Source organism: Equus caballus, chromosome 13, assembly GCF_041296265.1.
Source record: "Equus caballus isolate H_3958 breed thoroughbred chromosome 13, TB-T2T, whole genome shotgun sequence".
NCBI lineage: Eukaryota > Metazoa > Chordata > Mammalia > Perissodactyla > Equidae > Equus > Equus caballus.
The window spans coordinates 37,775,434-37,788,473 of NC_091696.1; the positions used below are offsets into that span (position 1 = coordinate 37,775,434).

Sequence of the window (13,040 nt, forward strand, 5' to 3'; positions counted from 1 at the left end):
GGCCAGAACCCCCAGAGATTTCTAAATTGGAGGCTCCCTCCTCCATCCCTGGTTTTTAAAGAGCTCTGGGGCAAGACAGCCATTAATGGGGCACATTTCCTGTTCACATGGGTTGTCCCCAGGCTGGTTAAGAGCCGGGTTCTGGTTGAAACTGACCCGGGTTTGAATCTTGTCTCTCAGGCTGATTACTTCACCTGTCTGAGCCTCAGTTTTCATGTCTGGAACGTGGGCGCAATAATTGTACCGATCTCAGGGCTGCTGTGAAGGTTGATTGAAGAGCTCTGTTTAGGCACCCACCGTATGGTGAATGCTCACTGAGCTTTGAGCAACTCTGACCTGTGTGATGTCGGTGGTTATGAAGAACGATTAAGATCACGCTGATGTCGCCTAACTCCCCCCTGGCCTGACTTCTGGGCGCCTCTCAGTTTTCAATCTCTTGCAGGTGGGGGAGGACTGCTTCCTTTGCCTTGATCTCTACGTAGTAATAATAATCATCACTGCTGTTATTTACTGAGCACAATGCTTGCCGTGGGCTGTTTGCCATCGAGCTGCAGCTCTGAGGAACTTTCCTTGCTCTGGGCCTGGGGGCGGTTACCTGCCAGGCCTCTGCTTGTTGTTCTTCATGGAGGTTTCAGACTCCGAGAAGCCTGTTCTCATGAACTGGGAGTGTTCTGGCCCCCGCCCCCTCGCTGAAGGGTGGGCCAGGGCAGCACCTGCTAGAGCTAACAACACCTCAGCCCCAGGGGACATGTTAGACTTTAGGGATTTACTGAGCTGAAGAGCTTTCTACCAGGCAAACCTGTCTGAGGCCCAGGCAGGCCTAGGGGCAGATCGGCTCTGGGAGGGAGAACTCCCGGGAAAGGAGACATGGAAACGTTCTGGAGCCCTCTCCATCCCTCTCTGCCTTGGGTGTGCATCCAGCAGCCCCTTTCCTGGATGGACTGAGAGGCAAGACCCTCCCCCACCCCTGCCTGCACCCAGATGGTCTGCAGGAGATGCACCCAGCTGCCTGGGCTGGGCCTCGCACAGGTGCCTGGCAAGGTTGAGGCTGCCATCTCCCCTCCTGGGACCTGCCATTTGTTATGTAGACCAGTTATAATAAGCATATTTATTTGTTCAGTCGTTTATCCAACATGCATTTATTAAGCATCCACACACACCAAGCCCTGCAGTGAACAAGACAGACACGGGCCTGCCTTGTGGAGTTACTGTTCAGTGGAGAGCCAGACAGAGACCAAGCCTGCCCACAGCACAGCACTCAGTGCCCCGGGGACACAGTGGAGAGGGAACACCTGCGTTTGAGGAAAGGGAAGGAGGCCAATGTGGTGGGGGTCTGGGAGGGAGGGAGAGTCTGCAGTCCCAACCCAGGAGGTTGGCTGCCTGCAGGTAGAGAATAGGCTTGATCCCTAGGGCAGTGGGGAGCCCAGAAAGGTCTTTCACCTTTAGCCAGTGAGTGAGAAGATCAGGTTATGGACGCCTTGGGTGGGTTCTGGTCTCTGCAGGTACAACGCTGTTACTGGGGAGTGGCTGGAAGATGAAGTTCTGATCAAGATGGCGTCTCAGGTGAGCAGAGCCTCCAGCCCAGTGGGGACAGGGCTGAGTGGGGATTTTTCTCAAGCCCACTTGGGTTCTTGCTCCCTCCCTTCCACACCCTCTTTATTTTTTTAACTTTGGGGGATTCTTTATATTATTGGATATTTATTTTATTTTTTGTAATAGCTTTATTGAGAGATAATTCACACACCATACACCATACCCACTTAAAGTATACAGTGCACTGGTTTTTAGTGGATTCGCAGAGATGTGCGACCATCACCACAATCAATTCCAGAGCAATTTTACCATTTCAAAAGAAACCCTGTATGTACCCATTAGCAGTCAGTCCCCAATTTCCCCATCTGCCTCCAGCTCTGGGAAACCACTACTCTACCTTCCGTCTCTATAGACTTACCTGTTCTGGATGTTTCATATGTTAATCATATATCTTATCTCAAAAAAAGATTCTTCTTGGCCCTGTAGGAGAAGAAGAAATTTTCCTCTACCCTTCCAGGTTCTTCTAGCTCATCTAAGAATTAAATTGACATGAGACGGCATAATAGGAGGAAATCAAACAAAGGTTAATAAGATGTATACATGGGAGAAACCCAGGAAAACTGAGTAACACTGAGATGGTTAAAGCCACCACCTTAAATACCATCTTCAGCTAAAGACGAAGGAAGATTTTGGGGATAGTGGTTTGGGACTTCGAAGGGGAGGAAGGCAGTTCACATAGAGATGGAAAAGCAAATGTTTGGTAAACAAATGTTTGTCATGCCTGGCAGAGACATGGAGAGAACTTTGATCGAGTTGGCCTTGCTAGGTTCCTCTCTGTCTACCACACTTAGATCATATCACACTATAGTTCTCTATGGTGATAGCTCCTTCCGGTAACAGGCCTTCTATCTTAAATTCTTTTAGTCAGTTAGGGGAAGTTCAGAGTTTCTTCCTGAGTCTTTTGTTCTTGAAAATAATCAAGCCAAATAGACACATTTTGAGGTAGCAAATTCTGCTTCCCTACAGTACTCTTCTCAAAAATCAGTTCACCAAAAAAAAATCAGTTGACTGTAAATGTGTCTATCCATTTTCAAAAATGGCAGAGCACCACCTATTACTGAGTTGTTAAATGAATTCAGTGGCTTATAGTCAGCCTTTTTGAAAAAAAAGAAGTAGACTAGGAAATAGAGAACTTCCTTCTTGTATAGTAAGGGTAAGGATTGTTTTGTGAAACATTTTTTAGTGTATCACGCACTCAGAAAAGTGTACAACTTGATGAGTTTCACAAAGTGAACACACTGTGTAACCAGCACCCAGATCAAGACATACAACATCCCCAGCACCCTCAGAAGTCTGCTCAGCCCCAGTCACTACTCCTCTACCCCGAAGGGTAAGCAGCGCCCTGAATTCTGTCGCCCTAGATTCGTTTTGCCTATTTTTGTACTCCATACAAACGGAGCCACACAGTATGTATTCTTTTGAATGTGGCTTCCTTTGCTCAACATTTTGTCCATGAGGTTTGTACAAGTTTTTGCTAGAACTAATTTGTTCATTCTCGTTACTGTATAGTATTTCACCCAATGAATAGACCTAATTGATTTATCCATTATACTGTTGATGGACATTTAGGTTGTCTTTTTTTTTTTTTCCTGTTACAGACAGGGCTGCAAAAACTTCCTTTGATATGTGCTGTCCCCCTGCCCCTGCACCCCCATGACATCTGGCCCTAGGAGTTCTTCCACTCAGCTCGGGTTGGAGAATGGGCTGGTCTCATCAATTGTGCAGCCCCCAGGCTGACAGTTCTATCAGGCTTTGGTGCTGGGGTATAGGAGTGAGGGCCTAGGGATTTTAGGATTGAGACGAGGTCTAGGGCACCCATTTGGTGGCTGATGTCCAAGGGGAAAGTCTCCTGACTCAGGGCTGCGTCTGGGTGGGGCGTGGGGACTGATAACCCTGTGTGTGGTGTCTTTCAGCCCTTTGGCCGTGGAGCGATGAGGGAGTGCTTCAGGACGTAAGTGACTCAGCCTGGCTCTCGGGGCCCTGCCCAGACTTCCTCAGACTCCTGAGAGCCGGGGCGTTGTGACATTTCTGGCCAAGAAATGGAGACAGTGGCCTCTGCTGCTTGTAGCCTAAGCTCCTCTCCATCTGGTCTCCCTTGGACCACAGGGTTAGGCCTGGCTGTGGGGATGGGCTCCAGGAGAACAGGGAGTATCCTGCTAATCTCTCCTCTGGGGTTTGGGGGCCAAGGGATGTGGGAGAGGAAACCTTTAACAATGTCCCTTAGGCCTCTTCGCAGGGAGCTTGGGAAGCCCCTCCCCGCTCCCGAATTTTGTTCCTGGCTCCAGCCACCCAGGTCAGGCAGGGTCTCCCTCACTTGAACACCCACAGCTGGGTCCCTGGTGGACCCGAGTGCCCAGATGGGCCCCTTGCTGCCTCTTCCCCAGGAAGAAGCTCTCCAACTTCCTGCACACCCAGCAGTGGAAGGGTGCCTCCAACTACGTGGCAAAGCGCTACATTGAGTCGGTGGACAGGGACGTGTACTTTGAGGATGTGTGTCTACAGATGGAGGCCAAGCTCTGGGGAGAGGAGTATAATCGGCACAAGCCCCCCAAGCAGGTGTGTGGTACCCCTGCCTGCCGCCTCCGCACCCCAGGGCAGCTGGGGACAGTGTCTGGAGATGAGGGTGATGGTGTTGCCGGTCGCAGGTTCTCTTCTGCACCGTCTTAACAGTAGCTAATAACAACCGTCATTTATTGAGTGTGACGGGCCAAGGACTCTACATGCAGAGTCGTTTATTCCTAAAAACAGCTCTGAGATTGTTTGAAGTTGGAATGTTTTTATCTCATTTACAGATTGGGTCTGTCAGTCAGGAGTTTTGTTGGCAAATGACAGAAACCCACTCACATGGGCTTAATCCAAAAAGGGAATGTATTGCCTCATGTAACTGAGAAACAGTGCTGGCCACAGGCATGGCTGGATTCAGGACCAAACTGAGGTTATTGGGAATCTTCCTCCATCTCTAGCCTTGGTGTGTGTTCTGTGTTGGCATCACTCTCAGGCAGCTTCTCGACTTGCAGTGGCATGTTGGCCACCAGCAGCTGCAATCTTGCTTTCTGTCTTCTCAGCAGCCTTGTGGAATGACAGCACCTATTTTCCCAGGAGTTCCAATAAAAGTCTCAGAACTGGGTTTCCTTGGCTCTGAATAGGTCAGATACCTGTTGCTGAGCCAATCACAATGGCCGAGGGAGGGGATATGCAGATTGGGTAGGTCTGAGCCATGTGCTCACCCTTAGAGCTAGGAATGTGGGTCCTTCTACCCAGACTACGTGGACTGAGTTTGGTGGCTCCCGAGAAAAAACAGAAGGAGGAAGGAGGAATGGATGCCATATCTGGCCCTGGGGAACCAGGGCTTAAAGGGATTAAGTGACCTGCCCAAACGGGCCAGGATTTAGGGAGCCAGGGCTCAAATCCAGGCTTTCCAAGCCCCTGCCCAGTGGGCTTCTTCATTTGAACCCCCAGGATGTTGAGCGATTCAAGACCAAGGAGAACTTCCTGTTGCCTGCAGGCACTTGAGGAAGCGGGGCTCCTTGGGGAAGCAGGTCTCCACGCCTCTGCCCTGCCTGAATTCACAGCTCAGCTCTCCCATTGTTTGAGCATCTGTTAGATACAAGGCACTATCTCCTGGCTGCCTCAGGAGAGCCACACTTCAAGCAGCCAGGAGAATTTATTGAGTGCCTGCTGTTCGCAGGGTCCTTGATTAAGCGCACTTGGAATGAACACAAGAAGCCACAGTCCCCACTCTTGGGGGCTGTGACCTCCTCCGTAATTCACTACACTCCGTCCTGGCCTCCTTTCCCTTCCTCCCTAAGTTTGTTCCTGCCTCAGGACCTTTGCCCTGGCTGTGCCCCAAACCGCATCCCTCATGTTCCCCTATCCTTGCATGTTGATCTCCTTCTCATAGTTCAGGTCTCAGCTCATATGTCACCTACTCAGGGAGACCGCCCCACCCAGACTGCGTGCATGAATGAAGTAGCCCTTGCACCGCTGTCGCCCTCTGTCCCCTTGTTCTGTTTGTTCTGGTGTCTTTTTCTCAGAGCAATTAGCTCTCTCTGAAAGAGTCCTGTTCACATAGTTAATATTTTAGTTGCCTCTCTCCCCCGAGGGCAGGGTTTTATCTGTCTGGTACACTTTGTATCCCAGCACCTAGGTGCTCAGGTAATAGTGATTGGTTGAATTGCTGAAGGGACAGGAGTGTGGTTGTTTGAGGAGGAACTGGCTGTCCCCTCGAGGCTGGGTCCCTGACCCTTCCCCTCCCCCAGTGAACTCTCTGGCCCTGCAGGCTTCCTTGTAGAGATGGAGCCAGCATTTGGGGTGGCGACCCTCTGGGAACCGGCTGCTCCTTCCCGTCAGGCTGGTTCTCGGAACTGAGGCGGCATTTGGGGAGGTTCCCAGCTCTCAGCTCTGGGCCCCTTGCCGCCTTTGCCGCTGTTGTCCGCCTGTCTAGTGACTCAACAGGCAGTTCCCCAGATGGTCATTTCTTTGGGAAACCCAGACCTGGCTCCTTCTGTCCTGGGTAGCACTGAGGGGGCTGGGGTGCCGTGGGCGAATCCTGGTGTAACAGATCACAAATTAGAATCACAGGTCTTCCCTACCCCACTTCACAACCATATGCCATACTTGTACATTTTCTTCTGTGTGCAAAATTAAACCTACTTGGTAAGACATTCAGCAGGGAATGTCTGAGTTCCCCATAATTCCCCATTGTAGGGAGAGAACCACTGTTTACAGTTGGGAATGTATTACTCTAGAATTGTCCCTACTGATGGTAATGATGTCAGCAAATGTTGACAGACCTTCTGTGCATCAACGGATTTTAGCCTCGTCCTAAGTCTGAGATTCCCATTCCACAGGTGAGGAAACTGAGGCAAATTGATGAAATAACTTGCCCAGATTCAGAGTATTAGTGTAAGGCACAGGCTAAGTTGCTCAGCAGACAGACCCACAAATGTGTGTTAACACAAAATGATTTCTTTCTCTCTCATCTAACACTCCTGTTTTGGTGGGGGGCTCGGGGTGGGCTGGTGCCTCACCTCTTTAAGTCATGCAGAGGCCTGGTTCCTTCTGTCTTGTTGCTCTGCCATCCCCTGCGGATTGCCCTGGACCACGTGGTCAGTTCTGGCTCACTGGCAGATGTCCACCTTACAGCCTCAGGAAGGCCGGAGAAGGGGAGGGCAGGCTGGAGTTGCATCATCACTGCTGCTCGCTTCCCATTGGCCAGGCTTGGTCACATGGCCACACCTAGCTGCAAGGGAAGCCATGTGACGTCATCCCTGCTGGATGGCTGTGCCTCTAGTCAAAACTCAAGGATGGGGGGCTGGCCCAGTGGCACAGCGGTTAAGTGCACAAGTTCCACTTCGGCAGCCCGGGGTTCACTGGTTCAGATCCCGGGTGCAGACATGGCACCGCTTGGCAAGCCATACTGGGGTAGGTGTCCCACGTATAAAGTAGAGGAAGATGGGCATGGATGTTAGCTCAGGGCCAGTCTTCCTCAGCAAAAAGAGGAAGATTGGTGGCAGATGTTAGCTCAGAGCTAATCTTCCTAAAAAAAAAAAAACAAACTCAAGGATGGTGGTTGTCTTCATCCATTCGTGCTGCTATAACAAAATACCACAGACTGGATAACTTACAAAAAAAAGAAGTGTATTTCTCTAAGTTCTAGATGCTAGGAAGTCCAAGATCCAGGCACTAGCATGGTCGTGTTCTGGTGAGGGCCCTCTTGGTTCGTAGCTGGTACCTTCTTGCTGTGTCCTCACATGGGGGAAGAGGCAAGGCAGCTCTGTGGTATCTCTTTTATAAGAACATTAATTGTATTCATCAGGGCTCCACCCACATGACCTACTCACCTCCCAAAGGCTCCACCTGCGAATACCATCGCCTTTGAGGGTTAGAATTTCAATGTAGAAATTTTAGGGGGGCACATTCAGGCCATAGCAGGAGTTTTCATTCTCAAAGGAAAGGGGGAAAATGGATTCTGGGGACAGTCAGCAGCTTCTGCCACAGAGCTGGTAAGTGATGGAACCAGGATCTGAGCCCAGGCAGGCTGGCTCCTCTTAACCCCTCTGCTCCTGCCTCTCATCAGAGGAGGGTCCCACCTGGGCCCTGCCTTCCACCTGACTCCACTTCCCCTCCCACCAGGTGGACATCATGCAGATGTGCGTCGTGGAGCTGAAGGAGAGGCCGGGCAAGCCGCTCTTCCACCTGGAGCACTATATCGAGGGCAAGTACATCAAGTACAACTCCAACTCGGGCTTTGTCCGCGACGACAACGTGCGCCTGACACCACAGGTGAGGCCCCTGGAGAGGAGGGTCCCTGTGGGGATGGGGTCTTAGCCTTAGAGGGCCCTCAAGCCCCATGGAGCATTCTGAAGGAAATTCTGTAATAAGACACCCGTCACCCGATGCCAGCTTCTGTCAGCCAACCTAAGGTTGCTGCTGAATCAAACAGGGCTGCTTCCTTTGTCTTTTCCTCTATACAGCTCCTCCTTGCAGACAAAGGCCCCCACCATGGGCAGAGCTGGGGTGTCGCAGCCCCTCAGAGTAATGTCTGGCCAGTGACCCTGCAGCCCACAGCCTGGCCTCTTGCTGTCACCTTTTTCTTTCTGCCCCCACAGGCCTTCAGCCACTTCACGTTTGAGCGTTCTGGCCATCAGCTGATTGTGGTGGACATCCAGGGTGTGGGCGACCTCTACACTGACCCACAGATCCACACCGAGAAGGGCACTGACTTTGGAGATGGCAACCTAGGTAGATGGGGAAACCTGTTTCCATGGACTTCCCTTCCCTTCCCCCAAATCTCCCAGCCCTTTGGACACCCAGGAACACAGGCCCAGATAGCATAGTGACCTTCCCGAGATCATGGCGATGGGAGCCTGGGACCTCTGACCCCCTGCCAGTTCTGCACATTTTACGCCTGCCCCTGCCACGTTTCTGGTGCTTGGCACTGCCCCACCCCCTGTCACAAAGCAAAGCAATGCTCCAGACACCCCTGCTCTGTCCACAGGTGTCCGGGGGATGGCTCTCTTCTTCCACTCTCATGCCTGCAACCGGATTTGCAAGAGCATGGGCCTCACGCCCTTCGACCTCTCGCCGAGAGAGAAGGATGCAGTGAATCAGAACACCAAGCTGCTGGTGAGTGCCCGGCGTGAGCCTGCTTGGACTGGCGGGGTATTTCTGCTGCCAGGACCAGCACACCATGCTTCTCTGTGTGATGATGGCCCAGGCCCTGCTGATGCTTACTTGAAAAGTGTCAGGGCTGGAAGGATCTTGGTCCTATCCGCGCCCCTCGTCCCTCCCAAATCAGTGCACAAAGCCTTCCTGAGTGTTGCCGCCAGAGTAACTGGAGTCTGCTTGACTTGGGCCCACTTTTGACCAGAGTGAAGGGACTATATGTGTAGAGATAGTGAGCGAGGTGTGTGGTGTGTGTGTTTGTATGTGTTTGTGTGGGGCGCTGACACATGACTGGACTAGAGTGGGACCTGGCTCTTCGGGCACCTTGCTGTGTCCAGGATGTGCCCATCCCACCTCCACTCCCAGGACCAGATACAAGAGAATATTGGCGGGGCCGGCCTGGTGGCGCAGCGGTTAAGTTCGCATGTTCCGCTTCTCGGCGACCCAGTTCGCCGGTTCGGATCCGGGGTGCGGACTTAGCACCGCTTGGCACGCCATGCTGTGGCAGGCATCCCACATATAAAGTAGAGGAAGATGGGCACGGATGTTAGCTCAGGGCCAGGCTTCCTCAGCAAAAAGAGGAGGACTGGCAGTAGTTAGCTCAGGGCTAATCTTCCTCAAAAAAAAAAAAAAAGAATATTGGCAAAGACCAACTTGGGATTCTGGATATATAGTGACGTGTATTCCCCAGTTCAGAACTGTAAAGTGTGGTCAGCACTTTTGAGAATGCTGGCTGGCAGACCCTTTGAGCTCCTGTTCCAGATGCCCCTTCTTAGAGGCTTTTGGGTTAATCCCCCACTGATTATTTTTGGATTTTCTGCCAGTCCCCAAACAGGTACATATGGGAGCTGTGGCTGACAGGGCCTCAGGTTTCAGGGAAACAACAGGCAACAGGAAGGGCCCCTCATTCCCAGGGGGTGCCTGTGTGACATGAATGTCCCTGTTAATTCTCCAGCAATCTGCCAAGACCATCTTGAGGGGAACAGAGGAAAAGTGTGGAAGCCCCCGAGTAAGGACCCTGTCTGGGAGCCGGCCTCCACTGCTCCTTCGCCTTTCAGAGAACTCCGGAGACGAGAACATGAGCGACGTGACCTTCGACTCTCTCCCTTCCTCCCCATCTTCGGCCACGCCACACAGCCAGAAACTGGACCACCTCCGTGAGTGATGGTTTGGTCTCTGGTCAGTGTGGTTGGAGGGCACAAGCACTGGGTAGGGCAGAGCTAAACTGGCTTTCACTTACTTTATGAGACTTGCTGACCAAAAAGATTCATGGCCCAGATGGTTTTATGGTTGAGTTCTTTGAGTAAACTTTCAAAAGATTGATGGGACCGTTGATAGACATGAGAAAATTCAGGGGGAAAAGTACAAGGATCAGCACGTCATCCAAATGCTAAAAACAACTCGTATTGTAGAAAACAAGGTAATATTTTTCAGTGTGTGTTATGAAAGTAGCAAAACTTTTATACCAAAATTTGACGAAACACCAGAAAAGAAAACTATATCCTAATGTGAGTTATAGATATAAATATACAATGCAAAAAATAAATATATAATACAAAAATTCTAAATAAGGTATTAACACGTAAAGACTAGTAGTATCTTAAAAGAATCGCCTGCCATGGTCAGATAGGGTTTTTGTAGGACTCTGAGGGTTGTTCAACATGAGGAAATTGATAAGCATCATAATAGGTCAAAAGAGAAAAAGTAAATCATTATTTCTGAAGTTGAAGTGACAGTTTGCTCATGATGTGGCAGGAGTTCTGCAGGAAAGAGGGGAGGCAAGGCTGACTCTCAGGTTTTGCCTGGAAGGACCGTGTGGCCGTTTATTCAGCTGGGGGAGGCTGCGGGGGAGCAGGAGAGGAGGACTGACATGTCAAAGGGTAAAGAAGCCTTTTTGTACATCTCTACTAGAAGGCCTGGGGAATAGTATGGAGCAGGAGTCAACAAGCTTTTTCTTAAAAGGCAGAGAATAAAGGTTTTAGGCTTTGGGGGCTGTAGGGTTTCTGCGTTTGCAGCATGAGCACAGCCGCAGACAATACCTAAATGAATAGGCGTGGCAGCGTTCCAGTAAAACTCTAGTTATGGACCTTGGATTTTAAACTTTGTATAATTTTCACATACCACAAAATATTCTTCTTTTGCTTTTTGGACCATTTAAAAATGTAAAAACTGGGTAAGAAATGGTAGACAAGCCAGATTTTGCTCACGGGAGCTCGAGGCGGGGCTAGAGGCGGAACCACCAGGAAGTGGTTGGTTTTTAAGTCATCTGGGCTTCTCCCGGTTGTAGCTACCCATTGGGTCCCGAACGTACAAATGGCTTTTCTTCCTTCACAAGTGTACCTCACTGAGGGCCATCCATGGGCCAAGTGCGTGTGCTTACAAACACGTCAGGCAAGTATATTTGCGTTTGATAACCCTGAGGGTGCACGAGGTTAAGCTGCTTGCTCAAGGCCCCACTGCTGACAAGTGCCAGACTCAGAGAAAGTTCTCAAGGAAGAACTGTAGCCCTCTGGGTGCTGACGACGTTCTTCTTCCATTTTTGCACCTTTCTCTAAAAATTTAAAAGAAAAAAAGGCTTGGTGGCAGATGCGGTCAGCTATAGGCCGAAGGTTGGTCTTGTGAACTATTCCAGTGGTGGAGTCAGCTCATCCCTCTGTTATTTCCCTGCCCAGATTGGCCTGTGTTCAGTGACCTCGATAACATGACACCCCGAGACCACGACCATCTGGACAACCACCGGGTGAGTGGAGAGGGACAGAGAGCGCAGGGCTGGGAGGAGCGAGAACTGAGGGCCGATCCTCAGGCTCAGGTGGGCAGCCCAAGGCTGCTCCCGGCACTGCCAGGAGGGCACAAGGGAATGCAGGTGGATCTCAGCCTCCTCCCCAAAGCAGCAGTTTCCTTTGGGAAGTGCTGGGTCCATTCCAGTTCCTGGAGATGGTTAGAGCAGAGTGTGTCCCAATCAGCAGCAGTGTGAGCTTCTGGTAAGTGCCGGGCTCAGCCCTGGGGGGTTTGGCCACACCTGTGTGGACAGCTGTCTTGGGGGAAGGGGGCTGTCCTGGGTCTCAGATGTGTGATAATCAAGGGTCAGATACACAGGCCAGGTTTCCTGCAGCCTCTTGGTGACTCAGTGGTAAGAAACCGAAGACATTGTATCTGCATTCAGGCAAACATAATATGGTGTCAAATTAAAAATTCATGGGAATTTTCTAAACAGACTTTGCAGAAGTAGCACACTTGCACAGACCCCAAGATCACTTTGTGCTGTAGCCTCAGATGGCTCCAAAGGGTTCAGTTCGCTCTTGACTGCTTTTCAGAGTCCTTGAGTGGAAGAAAAAAATAAGAATAGCTGACAGGTGTGGAGGACTATGGTCAGATGCTGTTTTAAGAGCTTGGCAGATGCTCTCATTTAATCCTCACAACAACCTATGAGATGGATATCATTTTTTATTCCTCTTAGAGTAGGTTTTAACCTAGAATCAGAATGTATTTTAGAATTTCAGAATAGGTCATATATTCTCATGGTTCCAAAGGTGAAAGTTCAAAAGATTAGCTTGGTGGAAGGTCCCCTCCCACCCATCCCTTGGGCGCCTGCTGCTTATCCCAGCATTAGCAGCTGCTTGGGCAGGACTCTCATCATCCCTATTTAGAGATGAGGAAACTGAGGCACAGAAAAGGAGGCTACTTGCTCACGGTCACTCAGTGTTGGAGCCAGGGTTCAAATCCAGGCCGTCTGGCCTCAGACCCACCCTCGGCACTGCTGTCCTCTGCTGCCTTCTCTTCCTCACCTTGTGGTATGCACTGCCTGTTTTTCAGATGAGGAAACTGAGGTTTGGAGAGGTTGATGGCCTCGCCTGAGGTCCCAGAGCTGGGAAGTTGTTGAGCTGGGGTTTGAGTAAGACTCTGTTGCTCGGCTTGGCAGTGGTTCCAAAAGGGGCCACAAAGGGGCCCAAAGTTGTGAGGTGGACGAGGTGCAAGGAGCAGGCTGTCTGGGGGTTCTGGGTATGGCCTGCAGGCTGTTTTCAAAAGCAGCCTTTCACTCAGCACACTGAACACTTCCATTTGGTTGTCTGTAAATTATACTTCCGTTTTAAAAATTAAAGTATTAAAAAAAATGGGGCTGGCCCCATGGCCGAGTGGTTAAGTTCATGTGCTCCACTGCAAGTGGCCCAATGTGTCATTGGTTCGAATCCTGGGTGCGGACATGGCACTGCTCATCAAACCACACTGAGGCAGCATCCCACATGCCACAACTAGAAGGACCCACAACGAAGAATATACAA

At 50.6% G+C, this 13,040-nt stretch overlaps 1 protein-coding gene across 11 annotated transcripts in view; it reads left to right on the forward strand.

The window, feature by feature from the left end:
* Window positions 1-13,040, forward strand: part of EEF2K (eukaryotic elongation factor 2 kinase) — a 59,632-nt gene that overhangs the window by 28,793 nt on the left and 17,799 nt on the right. For 7 of the 11 annotated variants that reach the window (XM_001494156.5, XM_070230888.1, XM_014730072.3 and 4 more), the window contains exons 4-11: window positions 1,503-1,563; window positions 3,507-3,544; window positions 3,978-4,149; window positions 7,729-7,878; window positions 8,205-8,337; window positions 8,594-8,721; window positions 9,716-9,917; window positions 11,433-11,500. In XM_001494156.5, coding sequence (XP_001494206.2) covers window positions 1,503-1,563; window positions 3,507-3,544; window positions 3,978-4,149; window positions 7,729-7,878; window positions 8,205-8,337; window positions 8,594-8,721; window positions 9,716-9,917; window positions 11,433-11,500 — 952 coding nt within the window. The remainder of the gene's footprint in view (window positions 1-1,502; window positions 1,564-3,506; window positions 3,545-3,977; window positions 4,150-7,728; window positions 7,879-8,204; window positions 8,338-8,593; window positions 8,722-9,715; window positions 9,918-11,432; window positions 11,501-13,040) is intronic. The other 4 variants (XM_070230891.1, XM_023616197.2, XM_023616196.2 and 1 more) reach the window with 1 other exon arrangement.